The 24,531-nt window shown below is 41.1% G+C and overlaps 1 protein-coding gene across 1 annotated transcript in view; it reads left to right on the forward strand.

Moving 5' to 3' along the window:
- Positions 1-24,531, forward strand: part of si:ch211-262h13.5 (uncharacterized protein LOC571127 homolog) — a 60,655-nt gene that overhangs the window by 16,636 nt on the left and 19,488 nt on the right. The window contains exon 3 of the mRNA XM_060834428.1: positions 21,634-21,812. Within this exon, the coding sequence (XP_060690411.1) occupies positions 21,634-21,812 (179 nt within the window). The remainder of the gene's footprint in view (positions 1-21,633; positions 21,813-24,531) is intronic.

The following is a 24,531-nucleotide window of genomic DNA, read 5'->3' on the forward strand; positions in this document are numbered from 1 at the left end:
TGAAGAGAGCTTAGAAGAGATTTACCAAGATGTTGCCAGGTTTGAGTTATAAGGAGAGGTTGGATAAGTTGGGAATTTTTCACTGGAGCATTGGAGGTTAAGCGGTGACATGATAGAGGTTTACAAAATCACAAGGGGTGTAGAAAAGCTGAATGGCAGATTTTTTTTCCTTAGGATGGGGAATTTCAAGACCATGTAGCATATTTTTAAGGTGAGAGGATAAAGATTTTAAAAAGGTCATGAGGGGCAAATGTCTTTACACAGAGTGTGGTTTGTGTGTGGAATGAACTTCCAGAGGAAATGGTGGATGCGGTACAGTTACAATGTTTAAAAGACATTTAGATAAGTACATGAATAGATATGTTTAGAGGAATAGGGATCAAGCAGATGGGACAAGTTTAGTTTGGGATTATGGTCGGCATGGACTGTTTGGACCAAAGGGTCTGCTTTTATGCTGTATGACTGTGATTCCATAATCCCTCCCAATTGGCTACCCAACCCTGACATACTACCCCACCTGCCATCCTGCTGACAAACTACCCCACCCACTTACCACTGCTCAATGCTTCCATTTCATTCACTAACCATTGTAAAATCATAGAATCACTAAAGTGTGGAAGCTGGCCATTTGGCCCATTGAGTTCACACTAACTCTTTGAAAAGCATCCAACTAAACCCATCCCATCCCTTCATTTCCCATGGTTAACCTACCACAGCTATGTATCCTCAGACATCATAGGCAATTTAGCATGGCCAATCCGCCTAACCTGCATATATTGGTACTTGGAGGAAACCGGAGCACCTAGCGGGCACTCACACATACATGGGGAGAACGTGCAAACTCCATACAGACAATTGCCCATGTTTGGAATTAAACCCAGGTCTCTGACACTGTGAGGGAGCAGTGCAAACCACAGTGCCACCCTTGCTGGTAAAAGATGTGAAGCTGTTAGAGACAAAAGACTGAGAAATGCATTAAGCACTGCTCAATAAGATGCCAAACTGCTCTGGATGTCAAAGGAAATAAACTTATCAACTAAGTCTCTGAGATAGTCTTAATAATAATACCTAATATATCAATGTGATTTGCAAACATGCGATAGAGACGTAAAGCTGTACAGCATGGAAACAGACCCTTCGGTTCCACTTGTCCATGCCATCCAGATATCCTGAAGTAATCCAGTCCAATTGCTAGCATTTGGTCCATATCCCTCTAAACTCTTTCTATTCATGCATCCATCCAGATGCCTTTTAAATCTTGTATCAACATACATCTTTCTTAAGAACAAAAGCTCTTTTTATTAGAGTAGCAAGTGATTTTTCTTTACCATATCAGGTTATAAGGCTCCTTTAGATGTCAGCGCAAAAGGAGAGTAATGGTAGCAAATCTACATAGAACAAAGAACATAGAACATTACAGTGCAGTACAGGCCCTTCGGCCCTCGATGTTGCACCTACCTGTCATATCAATCTGAAGTCCATCTAACCTACACTATTCCATATACGTCCATACGCTTGTCCAATGATGACTTAAATGCACTTAAAGGTGGCGAATCTACTATCGTTGCAGGCAAAGCATTCCATGCCCTTACTACTCTCTGAGTAAAGAAACTACCTCTGACATCTGTCCTATATCTATCACCCCTCAATTTAAAGCTATGCCCCCTTGTCCTCGCTGTCACCATACTTGGAAAAAGGCTTTCCCTGTCCTACCTAACCCTCTGATTATCTTATCAGTCACCTCTCAACCTTCTTCTCTCCAACGAAAACAGCCTCAAGTCCCTCAGCCTTTCCTTGTAAGACCTTCCTTTCATACCAGGCAACATCCTAGTAAATCTCCTTTGCACCCTTTCCAAAGCATCCACATCCTTCTTATAATGTGGTGACCAGAATTGTACACAATACTCCAAGTGCGGCTGCACCAGAGTTTTGTACAGCTACAGCATAACCTCATGGTTCCGGAACTCGATCCCTCTATTAATAAAAGTTAGAACACTGTATGCCTTTTTAACAATCCTGTCAACCTGGATGGCAACTTTCAAGGATCTGTGTACATGGACACCGAGGTCTCTCTGCTCATCTACATTACCAAGAATCTTACCATTAGCCCAGTACTTTGCATTCAGGTTACTCCACCCAAAGTGAATCACCTCACACTTGTCCGCATTAAAATCCATTTGCCGCCTCTCAGCCCAGCTCTGCAGCTTATCTATGTCTCTTTGTAACCTACAACATCCTTCGTCACTATCCACAACTCCACCGACCTTAGCGTCGTCTATAAATTTACCATCCCACTCTTCTATGCCCTCATCCAGGTCGTTTATAAAAATGAAGAACAGCAGTCACCACTAGTAACTGGATTCCAGGATGAACATTTCCTATCGATCACCACCCTCTGTCTCCTTTCAGCAAGCCAATTACTGATCCAAACTGCTACATCTCCCACAATCCCATTCCTCCGCAATTTGTACAATAGCCTACTGTGGGGAACCTTATCGAATGCCTTGCTGAAATCCATATACACCACATCAACCGGTTTACTCTCATCTACCTGTTTGGTCACCTTCTCAAAGAACTCAATAAGGTTTGTGAGGCACGACCTACCCTTCACGAAACCGTGCTGACTATGCCTAATCAAATTATTCCTTTTGTGGTGATTATAAATCCTATCTCTTATAACCTTTTCTAAAACAACTGAAGTAAGGCTCACTGGTCTATAATTACTAGGGTTGTCCCTACTCCCCTTCTTGAACAGGGGAACCACATTTGCTATCCTCCAGTCTTCTGGCACTATTCCTGGAGACAATGACGATTCAAAGGCTCGGCAATCTCCTCCCTGGCTTTCCAGAGGATCCTAGGATACATCCCATCCAGCCCAGGGGACTTATCTATTTTCACACTCTGCAGGATTTCTAATACCTCTTCCTTGTGAACCTCAATCCCACCTAGTCTAGCAACCTGTATCTCAGTATTCTCCTTGACAACATTGTTGTTTTCTGGAGTGAATACTGTTGAAAAATATTCACTTAGTGCTTCCTTTATCTTCTCTGACTCCATAACTTCCGTGCTGACTATGCCTAATCAAATTATTCCTTTTGTGGTGATTATAAATCCTATCTCTTATAACCTTTTCTAAAACAACTGAAGTAAGGCTCACTGGTCTATAATTACTAGGGTTGTCTCTACTCCCCTTCTTGAACAGGGGAACCACATTTGCTTGGCCCCAATCTTACTCTTGTCATTCTTTTATTCCTTAAATACCTATAGAAAGCCTTAGGGTTTACCCTGATCCTATCCGCCAACAACTTCTTATGTCTCCTCCTGGCTCTTCAGAGCTCTCTCTTTAGGTCTTTCCTGGCTACCTTGTAACCCTTAAGTGCCCTAACTGAGCCTTCACATCTCATCCTAACATAAGCCTTCTCCTTCCTCTTGACCAGAGATTCCATTTCCTTTGTAAACCACGGCTCCCGGGCTTTACAGCTTCCTCCCAGCCTGACAAGTACATATTTATCTAGGACACACAGGAGCTTTTCATTGAATAAGCTCCGCATTTCTAATGTGCCCATCCCTTGCAGTTTCCTTTCCCATCCTATGCTTCCTAAATCTTGCTTAATCGCATTGTAATTGCCTTTCCCCCAGCTGTAACTCTTGTCCAGTTCTTTTCTATCACTAAAGTAAACATAACAGAATTGTGATCACTATCACCAAAGTGCTCACCTACTTCCAAGTCTAACATCTGGCCAGGCTCATTACCCAGTACCAAATCTAATGTGGCTTCTTCCCTTGTTGGCATGTCTACATACTGTGTCAGGAAGCCCTCCTGCCCACACTGGGCAAAAACTAACCCATCTATCGTACTCGAAATGTAGTGTTCCTCATGACAACTACCCTGTATTTCTCACTCCTATCGAGAACCATCTTTGCTATCTTTTCCTCTACATCTCTGGAATTATTCAGAGGCCTATAGAAAACTCCCAACAGGGTGACCTCTCCTTTCCTGTTTCTAACCTCAGCCCATACTACCTCAGTTGACGAGTCCCCAAACTTCCTTTCGGCAACTGTAATACTGTCCTTGACCAACAATGCCACACCTCCCCCTCTTTTACCGTCTTCTCTGTTCTTACTGAAACATCTGAAATCTATCTGATGTGTTTTCCACCAAATAAAACAGAAAGTGCTGAAGAAATACAACAGATGTGGCAGCATCTGCAGAAAGAACATCATTTAACATTTTGAATTATTTCTGATATGACTGTTCAGAACTGAAAGGGGTTGTTAAATGATGTTCTTTCTGCTGTTGACAGAGGGAGTAGAAGAACAAGTGGAAGACATTTTTAAAGTGCTAAGAACAAACAACAAAGGAAGTGGTAAAGATCAATGTGATCTAGAGAAATAATAATGTGTTTTGTCATTAGTTGCTTTGCAGCGTTTATGGCTTAATAATGAGTACCACAGCTTCAGAGCATGACCTCGATCCCTTGTTTTTCTGACATACCCTCGCTCCCAACCCAGCCATTTCTTGATTGTGTCTCGTTGACTTTGCTCTCAGCAGAGTAAACCCATTTTCTTATTTCAAACCTATCATTTACACCCTCTCTCCTTTTCCACCATTAGCATTATTTCACCCCTTGTAAAAAAATTATAAAGGCCACAGACAGTCGGACACATTCAGGAAACCATGGGGATTATCTGTAACTCCACCTTATGAATTATGTAGGGAAACATGTTAAGGAGAACAGGATTCATCTTATTTAGACACAAGAGTAGGCTTTATTCAGTACTAAGAGGATGTGATAGTCTTTAAAGCTTTGGGCAGTGGGATTTATTTAGTTAGGTGGCTCAGTGATTAGCACTGCTGCCTCTCAGCACCAGAGACTCGAATTTGAGTCCAGCTTTGGACGACTGCCTGTGTGGAGTTTGCACATTCTCCCTGAGTCGATGTGGATTTCCTTTGGGTGCTCCAGCTTCCTCCCACAGTCCAAAGCTGTCCAGGTTTGGTGGAATGGCTACGTTGATGTGCCCATAGTGTCCAGGGATACGCAGGGGATTAATCCCCTGGATTAGCCAGGGGAAATGCAGGGTTGCAGGGATTGGGTGGATCTGGGTGGGATAGTCTTTGGAGGGTCGGTGTGAACTCAATGGGCTTGGGGGTGTCCTTCCACACTGTAGGGATTCTATGATTTAGTTATGCTATTATAAGAATGGAATTGTTTATTAGGCTGCAGAAAAGACTGGACTATTGCACTTTGTAAGAAAACGGAAATCATCAAATCTACTTCTAAAAAGCAGGAATCCTCCAATTTACTTGTAGAAGCTGGGAATCCTCCATTTTGGCTGCACAAACATGGGACTATTTTCCAGTGTAGCAGTGCACACCATTATAATGCAGAACTTGAAATTCTTTGAAACGAGAAGAATAAAGCAATAGTAAGATAAGTAGAATTGAAAACCTGTAAAGCAAGGAAATTAAATAATTACATTAGAAAGGCATGGTAGCAGAAATAATGCTATCAGGATGATTAAGTATTATAAATCAAAATAGCAATTGCTGGAAAAGCTCCTATTCTGAGGAAGAGTCACTCGACCTGAAACGTTAACTCTGATTTCCCTCCGCAGATGCTGCCAGACCTGCTGAGCTTTTCTAGTAAGTTCTGTTTTTATTTCTGATTTACGGCATTCACAATTCTTTCTATTTTTATTAAATTCCATAGATTGGCCAAATACAAACAAAATAATAAAACATAACAATGAACTGTTGATGCTGGGAATCTGAAACAAACAAAAACAGGGATTGCTGGGGAAACTCAACAGGTATGGAAGTATCTGTGGAGAGAAAAACAGAGTTAATGTTTTAAATCCATTGACCATTCTTCAGAAACAATAAAGGCAGCAAATATTCACTGATTATTTGGATAGAAATTGTGCACAGGAACATGAGGATAAGGCAGGAAATTTGCACTAAGTAATACAAGGTGCAGGTATTAAAGGCTGAATGGTCTCCTTCTGTGCTGTAACAATCCTGTGATACTGTGAGATATATACACTTCTGTCGTCAGTTAGGACTATAGCTGATGATGTGATAACTTGACAAGGCACAAAAGTTGCAATGGATTTTGTTAATGAATTTGTGCATGCTTTGCCCAATTACTTTAACCTGAATGAATAAAATTTTTGAAGGAGCTAGTTTTAATCAATAAGTTCTTCAGAGCAGATGAGTCTTTATCAGAACTATTACAGTCCAAAGAAGATTTGACTTCAGAGAAAACGATCTTGCTGGTGAGTGAAGTACGTAGGTGTGATGGTCAAGAAAGCACAATGCCTCTTCTTCCTCAGGTGGCTCAGGAAATTTGGCATGTCCAGTAGGACATTCACCAACTTTCACAGATACACCATTGAAAGCATACTGTTCAAATGTATAATGGTCTGGTATGGCATGGCACGGTAACAGGTATGACAACTGCTCTGCCCAGGACTGTAAGGAACTACAGAAGTTTATGTGCACAACCCAGACCATCACAAAAGCCAACCTTCCATCCACAGACTCCTTTTACAAGGCTTGACGGCTGCCAATATCATCAAGGACCCATCCAATAATGCTCTCCTAAAACCTCTCCCATCAGGCAAAAGATACAGAAGCTTGAACATACGCACCAGCAGGTTCAGGAACAGCTTCTTCCTGGGCATTATTAGACTGATGAATGGACTGTCTAACTTAAAATAATGTTGATCTTGCTAATGTTGATCTTACCTATCACACACCCTGTACTATGTAACCTGTATGCCGAAGTTTGTTTTCACCCTATGATCTGCCTGAACTGCTCATAAACAAAGCTTTTCACTGTACCTGGGTACACGTGACAATAAATAAATCAAATCAAGTCAATCAGAAGTCTGGAAGCAACATTGATCAATCCTAAAAGGATAAGGTAAACTTCATTATGGGGATTTCAGCAAAATCCATGCAGTTCTTAAGATACCAAAAGACACATAGACAAGAAGTCAGAAGAGAAAATAGGTCAAACAGACTTTGGGATCAAGGAGAGTTCACAGGCACAAACAATGCTCAGTTATTAATTTTAAAAATGCTTAATATATAAATTAATAGGCATTTCCAGAAGATGTATAGAACATGTGCAGATGTGTAGCGCACAGTTACAGAGCTGCAAGAAGTCAAATATCTATTCATACAAAAAAGTTAATGGGACAGAACAGACTAAAATGGAAGAAATAGCTAAATGTATATCTAAAGGGAACAAATGATTCTAACCAAATGTTTTGGCAAGCAAGATGTCAACGGACATTCTCACTAAATTTAAACTTGTTACAGAGGCGAATGTTATTTTTATATCAGATAGCATACCACCCTTGAAGAAATACTAATTACAGCCTACCTCAGGACAATTAAACAGTATAGAAGATATATCTTTTAAGATCAAACATATACTAGAAACAATCTGGGGTGTCAGATAATAGTGTAAGTATGCTGCACTTAATTCACAATAAAGAACAGCACATCCTCTTGAAGTTCATTGATGAGTTTTAAACTGAAGTTATTCAGAACAGCAGTGCAGCCTGGGAAACAGATCATTTTGGCAGACTCGAATCTGGTATCAGATGCTGAGAAGCTGCCTGAAAAGAGATATAGCTTGTCTATACCCAGATGCCATGGCGATTTGACAGATTTCTTGGATAGATGCTGCATTCCACAGTTCCTGAAGAATCTAGACTCAGAAGACCCAGTCAGGAATGTAGAACAGTGTCAATTTGGACCTAAATAGGAATAGAATTGCAATCTATATGTGATTGCTGTTTCGTGGAAGATCTGGTTCATTGATTCACACATTTTGCTATATTTAGTGGAGAGATTGAGTAAATTTAATTTTAGTTTTGGAAAGTAATGATGTTCACATTTTCACAGCATGTACCTAAAGGCATACATAGTGTACACATTCTGTAATTTTGGAGGTTACAATGTGCCTATTTTTGGCAGCATTATTTTTAAAAAATGATTTACTTATTTTTTATCCATGGTTGCAGTTAAGCATTGAACATTCTAGCTTAGAAACTTCATTTCTTGTTTGAAAGGAAGTCAAGCTTAGTGACTGTGAAGGGCTTGGTAATTATGGCAGAATGGCTTTGTTGGGTTTCTGTCCCTTCAGAGCATGAATGACTATTTGTGACAGAGATTGACTGTGTCTTCCCTTTAGTTCCCTATATCCTGTATTCAGTAAGTTGGATGTTAAACTGGAATAAACACTAAGTCGGATGTGTCATGTTGCCTTCTCCAAGACATATGGTGACAGAGCAAGGTAGAGGATTTGTTTTGCATTCATGATAGGAAAGACACAACAAGCAAATTATCTGACTTTGTGCTATAAACTTCTTTTGGTGCAGGATTCGTGGGAATCAAATGAACTGAATAATGAAAACTGACACTGAGGTAAATCTGGTGCTTCAAAGTAAATCAGGCAAAATGAAAATATACCTTCCTATGAGATGTATAAATCTGTTTGCCAATATTTATTAATATTATAGTTAAGCTATTATAAGAAATACACCAAGATACGATCATTAAAATTGATTTGATAGACAAAGCCTCGACGTGCATTGAAGCAATTAGAACAAATTCCTATTGGTTAACATGGTTGAGTTTGTTCTTTTACATTCCAAAACATAAGACAAATAATCCTTTAAAACTTAGCTGTGTAATAAACTTTTGTATCTTGTTTTCTCAAAATTCTGGAATCCTCGGCATGCCCATGCTGACTTCTCAGTAATTGCTCTGAGTTTGTTTCCTTGATAAGGAAGTGAACACTCACCATTTTTAAAAAAGTCAAAAATGAAATGCACCAGTTTATATTTATTGTAGCTTTGGGACTGGTTTTGCAACCTGTATCCTCAGTTTATAAACAAGCAAGCTGCTGAACATAATCACAGAATTAGCCCCTATAAACGTTTGTAGCATTGTTTTAAATTGAAGATGAAGAACAGTAATAGCATTCACCCTTTAGACAGTGGAATGTTAAAAATCTCTGTAACAACAATTCAGAGACCTGAGTAAATCAAAGGAGGCGAACTGATAATGAATTTATCCACAGCGTCAACACGGAACAGATTTATTTCATAATGTTACTGATACCTTGCTGATACTGCTTTGTATACTTTAGGAAGAACTGCAGTATGTCAAGAACAAAGTATGTCATAGTCTTTAGTAAACAGCTGGCTTGTCTGCAAATGAGAATACTACACAATCAACATTGAGACTGAGATATAGTTCGTCTGAGTGAAGGTTAAACTGATTCTTGTGAAAGAGATAGTTGAATGTTCCTTATGGCAGAAAAAGGTCCTTGATCTAATTTGAAGAGGTGAGGTCATGTTAAATAAAGTTTATTAACATCAAAGATGCGGACTAACCTTCAGGATTATTTATTGAATATTAGCTGCAAAGAAATCAATGCTTCAAATCTTGTTTTTCCATCCTCAGTTCCTTGCAAGTTGTAAAATCGTCTGTCTTTAGAAACAAGTAGGAAAACCTTTAAAAGGTTCTATTCAGTCAACCTTTTGGTAAAGGGACTATTGGATTTCATAGTCTTTATTATCAACAACTTTCTGAAATCCTTGCAGGGCAATCATTTAGACATAAACTATTCAGAGAAAGTGATTAAAATATTTTAAGTGATTACATGTTGTTTGTGACCTCAGTCGGTTTGAAATTCATCATGACTTTCTTGAGCTTAATGTCAGCATTTCAAAAATGTTTACATGTTCTTCTGTCACTTCTGTTAAAAGAGTTACCATGCTTTATTCTGAAATTCACAATGGTTAGCCTTGAGGGTGGCCAAATGTGATTCCAGCCCTTGGAGGTTACTATCAGCTTGGTCTGGATGATACTGTTTGTTGCAGAGGGTGAGGATGTGAGGAAAGAGGAGGCTGCAATGATGGAGGAGAAACAAAGGTATTGCAAAGGGTGGAGGGGAAAGAGAAGGCCTCATAATGTTGAAAGTGGGGTGTTCATTGACAATTGCACAATAGTCAACACCATTTGTTACTCCTCGAATGCTGACGTAGTCCAAGTCCATGTGCAGCAAGACTTGGACAACATTCAGACTTAGCTAATAAGTGGCAAATCATATTCATGGAACATAAATGCCAGGCAATGACCATCTCCAGCAACAAACAATATAACCATTCCCTTATTAATCTTTAATGGTATTGCATTGCTATTGTCCCTGCTATCAACTTTCTGGGGATTACTATTGACCAGACAATGAATTGGATGATTTGTGCAAGTATTGGGCCTACAGCAGTAGGTCAGAAACTGGGAATTCTGCTTCGAGTAACTCATTGCCTGTTTCCCCAAAAACTGTCTTTAATTGACAAACTGCAAATCAAGCATGTGATAGAATATTCTCCAATTGCTTGGGTGTGTGCAGCTCCATCAACACTCAAGAATCTTGACAAAATGGCCTATTTGATGAGTATCCCATCTATTAATTTAATATATAGTAGCATCGGTATTTAATATTTACTTAATGCACCGCAGCAACTCACCAAGATTCTTTTGATTGTACCTTCCAAACCTGAAACCTCTACCTCCCAGAAAATGAACAACCATTAATTCCAAGTCAGCTTGGTGAGTGGCTGGAAGGGAACATGAAGATGATGGTGCTTCCCATGCATCCAACATATACCAAGCTGACTTGGAATTAGTGGCTATTCATTTACTGGCACTGGATCAAAATCACGAAACTCCTTGTTGTTGTGTCTGAACCAGAGGACTGCAGTAATTTAAGAAGACATTTCATTACCAGCTCAATATCAATTAAAGATGGGCAACAATGGACAAAAATGCTGCTCTATTCAGAGCTACTACACAACTGCCTTCTGTGATGTTAGAACTCCAAACCTTCAATGGCCTTGTAGATTCTCCCATCCCACTAAATTCAGACAATGTGTCACAGAACACTTCTTTTATTGCATTTCAAGCTTTTCTTGACTTCTGATGCTTGTGGCTCGTTGTTCAATTAGAACATAGAACATAGAACAATACAGTGCAGAACAGGCCCTTCGGCCTTCGATGTTGCGCTGACCTGTGAACTGTTCTCAGCTTGTCCCCCTACACTACCCCAAAATCATCCATGTGCTTATCTAAGGATTGTTTAAATCTCCCTAATGTGGCTGAGTTGACTACATTAGCAGGTAGGCCATTCTACGCCCTTACCACTCTCTGCGTAAAGAACCTGCCTCTGGCATCTGTCTTAAATCTATCACCCCTCAATTTGTAGTTATGCCCCTACACTCTGACGTCATCATCCTAGGAAAAAGACTTTCACTGTTTACCCAATCTAATCCTCTGATCATCTCGTATGCCTCTATCAAATCCCTCTTAGCCTTCTTCTTTCCAATGAGAACAGACCCAAGTCTCTCAGCCTTTCTTCATAAGACCTTCCTTCCAAACCAGGCAACATCCTGGTAAATCTCCTCTGCACCTTTTCCAATGCTTCCACATCTTTCCCAAAGTATGGGGACCAGAACTGTACACAATATTCCAAGTGTGGCCGCACCAGCGTTTTGTATAGTCGCAGCATGATATTGCGGCTCTGGAACTCATCCCTCTATGAATGAAAGCTAACACACCGTATGCCTTCCTAACAGCACTATCCACCCTGGGTGACAACTTTCAGAGATCTATGTACATGGACTCCAAGATCCCTCTGCTCATCCACACTACCAAGAATCTTTCCATCAACCCAGTACTCTGCCTTCCTGTTATTCTTCCCAAAGTGAATCCCCTCACATTTAGCTGCATTGAACTCCATTTGTCACCTCAGCCCAATTCTGCAGTTTATCCAAGTCCCCCTACAATCTGTAACATTCTTCCACACTATCCACTACTCCACCGACTTTAGTGCAGTCTGCAAATTTACTAATCCAGCCACCTATGCCTATGTCTAAGTCATTCATAAAAATGACAAACAGCAGCGGTCCCAAAACAGATCCTTGTGGCACACCACTAGTAACTGGACTCCAGGCTGATTATGTTCCATCAACCACCACTCGCTGCCTTCTTTCAGAAAGCCAGTTTCTAATCCAAACTGCTAAATCACCCTCAATTCCATGCCTCTGCATTTTCTCTAACAGCCTACCATGTGGAACCTTATCAAAGGCTTTACTGAAGCTCATGTATACCACGTCAACTGCCCTACCCTCATCTACATGTTTGGTCACTTTCTCAAAAACTCTTTCTTTCTTGACTTGTGAATGTATCCATTGAAGAGATGCAATTGTGGCCAAATAATTATCAGTTATGTGCCATTGATGTGTAGCATTTCAATGATAAACAAATATCTATCTTTGATATTTAAAATATCAAATTTAAAAAAAACCAAATTGAACCAGCAGGAGCTAGCATATTATTGGTGTCAAAAACTGCATTTTAATACAGTGCCATGCCTGACCAGAAAATTACTCATGCAGAGAAGCATACAACAATACGACACACAAATAATTAAAAGAGGGAAAAACTTATATCCAGAATCGTTTCTGCTTACATTCTTTAAGATGTTACAATATTAAAGTGCAGTTATATTGTGAGATTAGCATTAATGCAATTACATTGAAAATGAGGCAATTTGTAAAGAGGATTGAGGGGAATCAGTGACATCTACGCTCTGGTTATTGTATCCAGGTGAGGAGGATGAATCGACTTCCTTCTTTTTATTGTCGTCTCTCATTTGGTTTCATAAAATATGTTTCATTTAATTTTTTAGCAGTTATGATACTTCAGTTAAAATGTCAACATGAACAGGCCAAATTGTGAGGTTTCACTGAGTGAAAAGAAAAGGAATTTTATTATTTATTAATCCCAAAAAATAACAAAAATGCAACATTAACTACGAACACAAACAGAGAGAGTGAACCTAAAAACTGTGGAGGGAGATGGTGGGTCTATTAAGGATAGGAAAATAAAGGGCTCTTAAAGCCCTGGAGGTTTAAACTTGAGGTCAGTTGTCTGATTGTAGCCACATTTTGAAGGGATGGCAAAGTTTCTAGATCTTGAATTTTCAGTGAATGGTCATTAATCCAAATTAGAGGAAGGGAGAGAGCGGGAAAGAGAGAGAGGAGAGAGAGAGAGAGAGAGACGGTGGGGAAATGGTGGTGGGGCATGAATGTGAAGAGACAGAGAGGGAGAGAGAAGGAAAGAAAAAGAAAGAAACAGAGAAATGGAGTGAGAGAGAATCTGGCCTACTGCTGTCCCTAGTTGACCTCCCACTCTCCTATGCTGGCCTTCAACTTGCTCATATTGGCCTCCCAGCTTTCCTCGCTAGCCTCTCACCTTCCCTGGCTGGCCTCTCATTCCCCCTCATTGTCTTCCCACACTTCATCAATGACCTTCTACTTGCTGGCCTCTGCTTTCCCTTTTTCTATAGCTAAAAGTCCTGAATCTACTCTCACAGCCACTGAGAGAAATTAAGCTTGTAAGGTATGTGAAAGAATAGGGTGGCAGATGGGTGAGAGGGTGAGGGTTGAGAGGTCATGTAGGAGGCAGATAAGCATAGGTTGGCGGCAGTCAGGTTGCTGGGGTCAGTAGTGAGCCAAGGTGGGGTTACAGATGTATAGTTAGCCAGGAGCTGGCACAACTTTTAATTCCAGTTGAAAATGTGTTGCTGGTTAAAGCACAGCAGGTTAGGCAGCATCCAAGGAATAGGAAATTCAACGTTTCGGGCATAAGCCCTTCATCAGGACTTATGCTTATGCTTTCGGGCTTATGCCCGAAACGTCGAATTTCCTGTTCCTTGGATGCTGCCTAACCTGCTGTGCTTTAACCAGCAACACATTTTCAACTGAGATATCCAGCATCTGCAGACCTCACTTTTTACCCCACAACTTTTAATTCCTTCAACTTTCCTGGCTAACTACAAAGCCAAGTGAATAGAAACCCCTCCATCCAACTCTCCCAAAATTTCCAAATCTATTTCAGAGTTGGGCACTCTTTCACAGTCTTTCATGTACCTTAGCAAAATTCAATTCCAGCGTAGGTCCTGGAAGACAGATGTGTTGTGACTTCTGTAGATTCCTCTTGCATCACTCCTGTGCATGCTGCTGTAATGACCAACTTCCCATCAGAAAATCTGGGCCATTACATTAAAACTTCAGTCATAATGTAAGGGAACACAAGCTCATAATGTGACATCAAACTATGATAGTGTAAAGATATAAGAATACTAAATTATCATAGACAGCACTGATGTCAACAGTAGTTTGCAATATTTTATCCTGCTGCGTCCTATTTTAGGTAAAGATAATCAGCTTGTTTTAGAACATAGAACATAGAAAAGTACAGCACAGAGCAGGCCCTTTGGCCCATGATGTTGTGCCGAGGTTTAATCCTAATGTAAAATATAGTAACTTAATCTATGCACCCCTCAACTCACTCCTGTCCATGTGCATGTCTAGCAGTCACTTAAATGTCCCAATGACTCTGCTTCCATCACCACAGCTGGCAATGCATTCCATTCATTCACAACTCTCTTTGTAAATAACCTACCTCTGACGTCTCCTTTATACCTTCCTCCTAATATCTTCAAACTATGACTCCTCGTACCAGTCAATCCTGCCCTGGGTGAAGGTCTCTGGCTATTGACTTTGTCAATTCCATTTATTATTTTGTACACCTTGATCAGGTCGCCTCTCTTTCTCCTTCTCTCCAGAGAGAAAAGTCTGAGCTTATTCAACCTTTCTTCATAAAACAAGCCCTCTAGTCCAGGCAGAATCCTGGTAAACCTTCTTTGCATTCTCTCCAAAGCCTCTGTTTCTTTCCTATAGGACGGCGACCAGAACTGGACACAATATTCCATGTGTTTTAAATGGCTCAGAATAATTGACTTATGAAGTGACTATTTAATTCAGCATTCCATTGTTTAATCAACAAAAAAATGCTACATTTTGTCACTGCAAATATATAACTTGTAAATGTGGGCAACCGTTGAATTTATTCATACTCAATTGTCCTTGGCCTGCCTTCCATTGTAGTTAATGCAGGTAAGTCCATGGAGCTGTTAGGTAGGAAGTTAGGTAAGGGGTGTTGATAAATTGCCAATGTAGGTACAAGGATATATACCCAAGTTAGCTTTATGTGTGGCTCGTACAGGAGCATATACAGATAGTGTTAATTCAATGTAGCGGTGGAAGACCCAGTTAGAGTCACAGAGTCATAGAGATGTACAGCACAGAAACAGACCCTTCAGTCCAACTTGCCCATGCCAACCAGATATCCTAACCTGATCTACTCCCATTTGTTAATACTTGGTCCATATCCCTCTATACCCCTTCCTATTCATGTACCCATCCTGATGCCTTTGAAATGTTGCAATTGTACCAGCCTCCACCACTGCCTCTGGCAGCTTATTCCATACACACACCACCCTCTCCGTCAAAAAGTTGCCCCTCAGGTCCCTCTTAAATTTTTCCCCTCTCACCTTAAACTAATGTCCTCTAATTCTGGACTCCCCCATCCCAAGGAAAAGACCTTGTCTATGTACCTTATCCATGCCCCTCATGATATTATAAATCTCCAAAAGGTCATCCCTCAACCTCCTCAGGAAAACAGCCCCAGTCTATTCAACCTCTCCCTATAACTCAAATCCGCTAACCCTAGCGAAATCCTTGTATATCTTTTCCAAACTCTTTCAAGTTTCACAACATTCTTCTGATAGGAGGGAGACAAGAATTCCAAAAGTGGCCTAACCAATATACTCCACACCCGCAACATGACCTCCCAACTCCTGTACTCAATGCTCTGACTAATAAAGGAAGGCATACCAAACGCCTTCTTCACTATCCTATCTACATACTATTCCACTTTCAAGGAGCTACGAACCGACACTCCAAAGTCTCTTTGTTCAGCAACACATCCCCAGGATCTTGTCATTAAGTATATAAACGCTGCCCTGATTTGCTTTTCCAAAATGCAACATGTCACATTTATCTAAATTAAACTCTATCTGCCACTCCTCAGCCCATTGACCCATCTGATCAAGACCCCGTTGTACTCTGAGGTAACCTTCGCTGTCCACTACACCTCCAATTTTGATGTTATCTCCAAGCTTACTAACTATACCTCCTATGTTCACATCCAAATAATTTATGTACAAGATATCTTACTGTTCTGCTTTAAATGAAGAATAATGTTCTTGTTGATGTTAATGAACACTAATTTACTTGAGACTTGGAAATGCTTCCAACAGTCCTTTACTTATAGAAACTATAAAATAAAGAGATAATGCGAAACTTCTGTGAAATATTTTTGGTAAAGGGTTTTATCAGAATCTATCCAACTGTCCTCATTTTCACCATTCAGGTGATGTCTTCCTTTTGGAAAACAAGCTGAAACTTTAAAATTGCAGTGCTCTGTCAAATTTAGAATTGATAATTTAGTTAAACTGTAACCATTAAGAGTCTAGATGACGCAGTTACTTAGAACACTGTTCATTCAACCAAGCACAATGATTAATTTAAAGCCAGATTGTACGAATAAAATGTTCCCTCTATTTATATGCTGAATGCAACCTAACAAAACTTTTGAACGTTTCCTATATTGTTGCCTGCAAGTTACATAGTGGGATACTAGCATGAGATATTTAATACATTGCTTATTGAGATAGCTAATTGGAGATGTTAGGCCACTTATTTCAAATCAGTTAATGGCTTTACAAATATAGTGGGGGAAGGAATTTCAAGCAAGACCTTTTGGATTATCATCCCAAATGGAGTTAAAAAAGAAATACCATGGCGCAATTTGAAGGCTAGGGATTGTCTTATTGTTCTGGCCAAGATTTATCCAGCACAGACTATACTATAACTTGATTTTTTGCTCATTTATCTCAATGACATTTCTGAGGTCTTGATGTGCATAAATTTGTTGCTGAGCTTTGCCACATTACAGCAATGGCTACTGCAAACACTGTAATGATGATGTTACATTTGCATATGGATGGGGAGGGCATGCTCTGTGGTTGTAGAATACATCAAGCATTATTAATTGGCTGTTTGGCACTCTGGTGTGGCTGAAGATGCGACTCGTGTTTTATGAATGAACTTACATTCTTCAAACTGTTTCAGTTTGCAACAAAGTGCCAGGATGATAGAGGTTCAATATAGCTCTAACTTTTCACAAAGTAGGATAAGACCTTGATTAATTTGGAGTAATTAGTAGCCCTCTTCATTGAAACCATCTGGAAACCAAGATAATCCCTTAAGTAGCTACTTAATGACTTCATCCCACAGCTGGAATTCTATCAGCAGTGGAGGGAGCTCACCATGTGGAAGGACCACATAACAAATCCATTCAGGTTTGCCGACAGTTTTCTAAGTGCAGAGTGCAGAGTGAAGGGTATTTTTTTTTTGCTTTTAAGCATTCTGTTCCTGATCAAGGGGACTGAATTTGAGATATATGGAGGAACTGAAAATGTGTTGCTGGTTAAAGCACAGCAGGTTAGGCAGCATCCAAGGAACAGGAAATTTGACGTTTCGGGCCAGAGCCCTTCATCAGCCCTTCCTGATGAAAGGCTCTGGCCCAAAACATCGAATTTCCTGTTCCTTGGATGCTGCCTAACCTGCTGTGCTTTAACCAGCAACACATTTTCAGCTCTGATCTCCAGCATCTGCAGACCTCACCTTTTTACTCGAAGATATATGGAGGAAGCCTATCTTTGTCTTCGCTGCTTCACTTCCATCTATCCCCAGCAGCTTCCCTCCCTGGAAGCCCCAAATTACCTCACTTAGCCTCACAACCTCAGAGGGATCTGTTGTGATGTTTTGCATTGGCCCCTCCCCATTGATAGCAGTCATTGCCCCCATTGTCAATGGTCCTGCTCTGTGTCGGTATTGGGACAGAATATTCACCTCCAAAATGACAGTATAGCAATTAAATGTTCCAGGTAGAGTGGGAAACTCTGGTGGTACTGTTCCAGCTGCCAAATATGTGCTTTAGTAGAGCATGGAGAGCATAAAACAGTATAGCATAGGAACAAGCCCTTCGGCCCACTATTTCTGTGTTGACCATAATGCCTTTCTAAACTAATACCATCTACCTGCACATGGTCGGTATCCCTTTATTCGCTGCCTGTTCATGTGTCTGTATATAAATGCCTCTTAAACATTGCTGCTCTATCTGCTTCTACTATCTCCTCTGGCAGCATGTTCCAGACCTACAATCCTCTGAGTAAAAAAACTTGCTTTGCACATCTCCTTTAAACCTATACCCCTTGTATTTCCCACCCTGACTATCTACCCTATTCATGCCTTTCATCTGGTTTCCCCTTAACCTTAGATACTCTGTGAAAACAATCCAAGTTTATCCAACCTCTCTTTATAGTTAATACACTCCAATCCATGCAATATCCTAGTAAATTTCTTTTGCACCGCTCCAAAGCTTCCATATCCTTCCTATAGTGTAGTGATGAGTATTCCATATAATAGTCCAGATGTGACCCAATTAAAGTCTTATACAGTTGCAATATGACTTGGCAATGCTTATATTCAGTGCCCCCAACTGATGAAGACAAGTGTGCCATATGCCTTCACCTTCACTTTACCATTACTTTGTCGCTTTCACAGGGCTATGGACTTACACTCTCTGTATGTCAATGCTCATAAGGGTCCTATCATGTACTGTATGCTTTCCTCTTGCATTTGATCTTCCAAAATGTATCACCACAAACTTGTCCATATTAAACTCCATCTGTCAATTTTCTGTCTATCTTTCCAGTTGCTCTACATCCTTTGATAACCTTCTTCTTTATCCACAACTCCACCAATTTTCACATTGTCTGCAAATGTAGTAATCAGCCCACTATACTTCCATCCACATCTTACAAACAACAGAGGTCCCCCAGCACTGATCCTTGCAGAACACCACTGGTCACAGACCGCAGGGCAGAAAAAATGCCCCTCCACAACTACCCTTTGTCTTCTATGACCAAGCCAGTTTTGTATCCAATGTACAACTTACTGTGGGTCCCATGTGACTTAAGCTTTTAGACCAGCCTATTATGAAGGACCTTGTCAAAGCTTCAGCAAAGTTCATGTTGGCAATATCTATGGCTCTATCCTCTCAATTATCTTTGTCACTGCCTCAAAAACTCAATCAAATTTGTGAGATTAGACATCCCCACCACAAAGCCTTTCTGATTATTCCAAAAAAATTAAATCTTTTCCAAATGCAAGTCAATTCTAAGTACCTTCTCCAATTCTTACTCTACTACTGATATACGGTTTATAAGCCTATAATTTTCTGGAGTATCCCTGTTGCCCTTCTTAAACAGAGGAACTACATTGGCTTTTCTCCAGGCTTCTGAGACCTTGCTTGTGGCTAGTGAGAAGACAAAGATCTCTGTCATGGCCCCAGCAATCTCATCAGGCCCTGGGACTTACCTACATTTCTACTTTTTCAAGACACCCAGTGCCTTCTCCTTCTTAATATTGCTATGCTTTACAGTATCCCCTTCCTCAGTCTGACCATCATCCACACCCTTCACTTTGGTGAATCCTGATACAAAGTACCCATTCCTCTGGCTCCACATATAAATTCCCTTCTTTGTCCTACTCTTTCCCTATGTGCCTTCTTGCTCCTAATATATGCATACAATGCCTTGGGATTCTCCTTAATCTTACTTGCCAAGGATATTTCTTGGCCCTTAATAGCCTCCTAATTGATTTTTAAAATTCTCTCCTGCTTCCTTTATATTCCTCAAGAGTGTTGTCTGATTTCAGTTTCCTTTTTCTTTTTGACTACACTTCCAATATCTATTATCATCCTGAATCTTGTCATCCTTAACTTTCAAATTGACAGGAACATGTTGGTCCTGAACTCTGATCAACTGGCCTCTAAAATACATCTACAAGTCAGAGTTGGATTGACCCTCAAACAGCCACCTCAATCTATTTTGTCCAGTTCCTGCCAAATATTGTTATAATTAGCCTTTCCTCTGCTTAAAACTTCACTTTCACCTGAGGACCAGTTCTATCCTTATCTACAGCTATCTTAAAACTTATGGAATTACGATCACTGTTCCCAAAATGCTCCTCACTGAAACTTTAATTACCTGATCAAGATCATACCTAATATAAGGTCAAGTATGACCCGTCCCTTAGTTGGACATTCCACATATTGTTATAAGAAGACTCCTGGATGTACCTCACAAATTATACCCCGCTAAGTCCTTGGCACTTAGAGAGTCTCTGTTAACATTGGGGAAGTTAAAATGACCCACTACAACAATCTTTAAATGATCTGTCTACACATCTGTTCTTCTATCTCCCACTAGTTGTAGGGAGGCCTGTTGTATAATCCCATTATGACAAATGTACTTTTCTCATTCCTGAGTTCTACCCATATGGCCTCACTGGATGATCCCACCAAGATGTCCTCTCTGAGTGCAGTTGTGACATTCTCATTACTCAGTAATGTGACCTAATATTACTCTTGGTTCCCTGCTGATCCAGGAAGTGAGAGTTTGCTGTGGAGATGAACCCCCATGCTGGCCATGTTAAATTTTACCCAAAGTTTCTCTTTAGAGTGCACGCAGAAGTCCCAGCAGATCACAATCAATTCAAATCCGCAAACTGCTGAGAACTTTGCCTTATCCACATAGTATAATTGTCAATATCTAGCAAAGTTACACCTTGTTAATGAAATATAACTAGATTTTCAACAGTGTGTTAAGTCATGATTACTGCTGAAAAACCACAATGGTTCTGGAAACTAATTTCATTTTTGTAAAATTAATGTTTTCATGATGATCAAACTCCATTTTGTTCAATGCAGTGAAAACATTTTAAACCTTGAATTATTATATATCAGCTTATAATGTGTATTTTTTTAACTTGTTAAAATTAAATTTACAAACTACTTTGGATAGTCAGTATTACTGGCTTGCAGTCTGTAAGAATTCTTCTATGTCATTCCTACCCTGATCTCTGCTTAATTACATCAATGTTGCTAACATCTAGACATTCTGTGGACTTGGAGCTGGTTCAAATTGACATTAGGAAAGGTAAAATTCATGTCACTGGGATCACTGATATTGTGGGCAGCTTTCTTCATGGTGAACATGAATACTCTCGGTTTGCCCCTAACAGCAAAATTTCAGTCATTTGTCCGACACTGAGGAAAACTAAAGAGAAAATAATTATTTTTAAATTCAGGATAGAAAGTTTGAAAGGTTAAGTAAATAACGGGAGAATATTGAAAAAAGATATTTCTTCAATGTTTAGTTGAACGAATGTAATGTGTGGGCACTTGCTGTAATTTTGTAATTTTCCTCTTGTCAGAGTGGCCTTCATTGCAACATTTGTTCTGATTCTAACAAGACTGATCTTATCTTTGATTTCACAATCAGTATTGTCATTTTGCAATTGTTTATTCTGGGCCATGTGACATATTTACACTGATTCCTCCCCAGACCCAGAGGATTTAAAGCTGTCTGTGGGATGGATTTTCACTGTCAGTTCTGTCTGTCTCATGCTGTGTGACCGTCATCTCTGCTGCATTAGACTTGGTTAGAAGTGTCAGAATTTTAAAGTGCCAGTGTAGCTTCCCAAAAAACATGAAGTTATTTCTTGCTTTCATAGTCTGTCTGCAGCTGTTTACATCTTGGACTACAGCATTAGACAATTACGTTGCAGTACCATGCAACGGTCAGGGAGTGCTAGCTTTGGCGGAACTGACAGTTGATCACATCAATAAAGAACGGACACACGGATACAAGTTTAGCCTGGACAGAATAGAAAATGCACAGGAACTGAAGGAGGTATGTATGAAAGCAAAGATGGTTGACTGACGTAAATCACATGTTGGTGGCATGGTGGCTTAGTGGTTAGCACTGCTGCCTCCCAGCACCAGCGTCCCATGTTCAATTCCAGCTTTGGGTGACTGTCTGTGGGGAGTTTGCACATTTTCCCTGTGTCTGCATGGGTTTCCTCCGGGTGCTTCCGTTTCCTCCCATAGTCCAAAGATTGCAGGTCAAGTGAATTGACCATGCTAAATTGCCCATAGTGTTCGGTGCATTAGTTAGAGGGAAATGGGTCGGTGTGGACTGGTTGGGCTGAAGGGCCTGTTTCCACACTGTAGGTAATCTAATCCACGAATTGAACAGTGTTTTATTAGGCAGAAATGCTGGTTCTCTGACACACTGAGACAGGATGCGCTTCAGAACTGGATAGAGAGGGGGTGGCAGTGGGTGGACAGCTTGCAAGATTAGGGTAGTAGGGAATATTCACTAAGAAAGGGGTGGCACAGTGGCTCAGTGGTTAGGTCTGCTGCCTCACAATGCAAGGGACGCGGGTTCGATTCCAGCCTCGGGCGATTGTGTGGAGTTTGCACAGTCTCTCTGTGTCTGCATGGGCTTCCTCCCACAATCCAAAGATGTGCGGGTTAGGTGAATTGGACATGCTAAATTGTCCATAATGTTCAGGGATGTGTAGGTTAGGTGCATTAGTCAGAAGTAAATGTAAAGTAGTAGTTTAGGGGAATGGGTCTGGGTGGGTTACTCTTCAGAGGTTGGTGTGGACTTATTAGACCAAATGGCCAGTTTCCACACTGTAGGAATTCTATGAAAATAGCAGGAATACTTGGAAGTGGGTGCACTGGAGCTATATGTTTAAGTATAATCAATGAGTCAGACCTGTCAGTGACATGCATGGGCTTTACTGACTTTTCCTTCTGTGGAAAAAACCTAAATTGATTTTGCAAAGAGTTAGAGGGCACTGCTGACCCCTCAAACCACAGAAATAGAATGGAATGTATCCATTGATTCCTCTTGGCTCCAGCCATCAGCTGATATTGGTTGGAGTGTGCATGACAAATGTCAGCCAGTTCAGACCTAAAATCTTGCTCTTGACTGAATAAGGCTCTAATTTTAAGATTTAAGTTAACAGTGCACTGTCTGCAGATGGCTGAGTGGGGCCATCAATTCGGAAGATCCCAGTAGTGCAGAGTTAACTGTGGGGTATACCGTGTAGTGAGTTCTACCACATCATTTTATGGTCACATGGTAATTTGCATGCAGACAGGATGCGTCTCCAAATTCAACCCACTCTGGCACAAGATGCAGGGCTATGCCAAACAACTCAAACAGGGGGCTGAATTTTACCTGTCCACTTGGTGATGGACTGGGATGAAGTGGGGATCCTCATGGGGGAGTATTGGGTTTGGGGTGGTGTACCTGTCATCTTCCTGTCACCAGGCTCTCCTCCACTAGAGGCCATGGCTGAAATTTCATCATTTGCAAGCCGGCTTACTGCTCCAGGTGGAGAGCAACAGGTACATCTTAGTGCCCTCTCAATAACTCTGTCAGCAGCGAGCAGTCCCTTGTGAAACAGCATTGCCAGCTCTCACCTACACCCTCGCCCTTGATAGTGCTTGCCTGAGTCCCCAGATCCCACTTGCCTGGTTGGAAGGGTAGACTTCCTCCAAGGTGGACCCTTTTTCCAGGTGTTATCCCACTGCTTTCAATTGGCTCCAGGGGTCAAACAGCCATCCTCAAATCAACAAGTAACTGTGGCAGAAAGGACCAAGTCAAGCTAAACACCCTAGGCAAAAGTGGGTTTTGCGGATTCTGGACATTAGAGTCAAGATTAGAGTAGTGCTGGAAAAGCACAGCAGGTCAGGCAGCATCCAAGAAGCAGGAAAATCAACATTGTGGGCAAAAGCCCTTCATCAGGAATGAGGCTGGGAGCCTTGGAGTGGAGAGGTAAATGGGAGAGGGGTGGAGCTGGGGAGAAGGTAGCTGAAAGTGCAATTGGTGGAGGGAGGTGGGGTAAAGGTGATAGGTCAGAGAGGAGGGTGGAGTGAATAGGTGGGAAGGAAGATGGACAGGTAGGACAGGTCATGAGAGTGGTGCTGAGCTGGAAGGTTGGAACTGGGGTAAGGTGGGTGGGAAGGGAAATGAGGAAACTGGTGAAGTCCACATTGATGCCATGGAGTTGAAGGGCTTCAAGGCGGAAGATGAGGTGTTCTTCCTCCAGGCATCAGGTGATGGAGTGGCAGTGGAGGAGGCCACTGGTGTGGACTTATTGGACAAAATGACCTGTTTCCACACTGTAGGACCTGCATGTCTTCAGCAGAGTGGGAGGGGGAATGGAAATGTTTGGTCACGGAGCGATGGGGTTGATTTATGTGGGTGTCCCGGAGATGTTCTCTGAAGTGATCTGCAAGTAGGGGTCCAGTCTCCCCAATGCAGAGGAGACTACATGGGGAGCAACGGATACAATAAATGACATGTGGAAGTGCAGGTAAAGCTTTGATGGATGTGAAAGACACCTTTGGTGCTTGGACAGAGTTGAGGGGGCAGGGGAGGGGAGGTATGGGCACAGGTTTTGCAATTCCTGCGGTAGCAGGGGAAGGTATTTTCCTGCTCCTCGGATGCTGCCTGACCTGCTGAGCTTTTCCAACACTACTCTAATCCAGGCTAAGTACCCTGTAAATGTATGTAAGCATCATGGTGCACTGTTATTCTGTTCCTCCTCACT

Source organism: Hemiscyllium ocellatum, chromosome 13 (assembly GCF_020745735.1).
Source record: "Hemiscyllium ocellatum isolate sHemOce1 chromosome 13, sHemOce1.pat.X.cur, whole genome shotgun sequence".
Classification (NCBI taxonomy): domain Eukaryota; kingdom Metazoa; phylum Chordata; class Chondrichthyes; order Orectolobiformes; family Hemiscylliidae; genus Hemiscyllium; species Hemiscyllium ocellatum.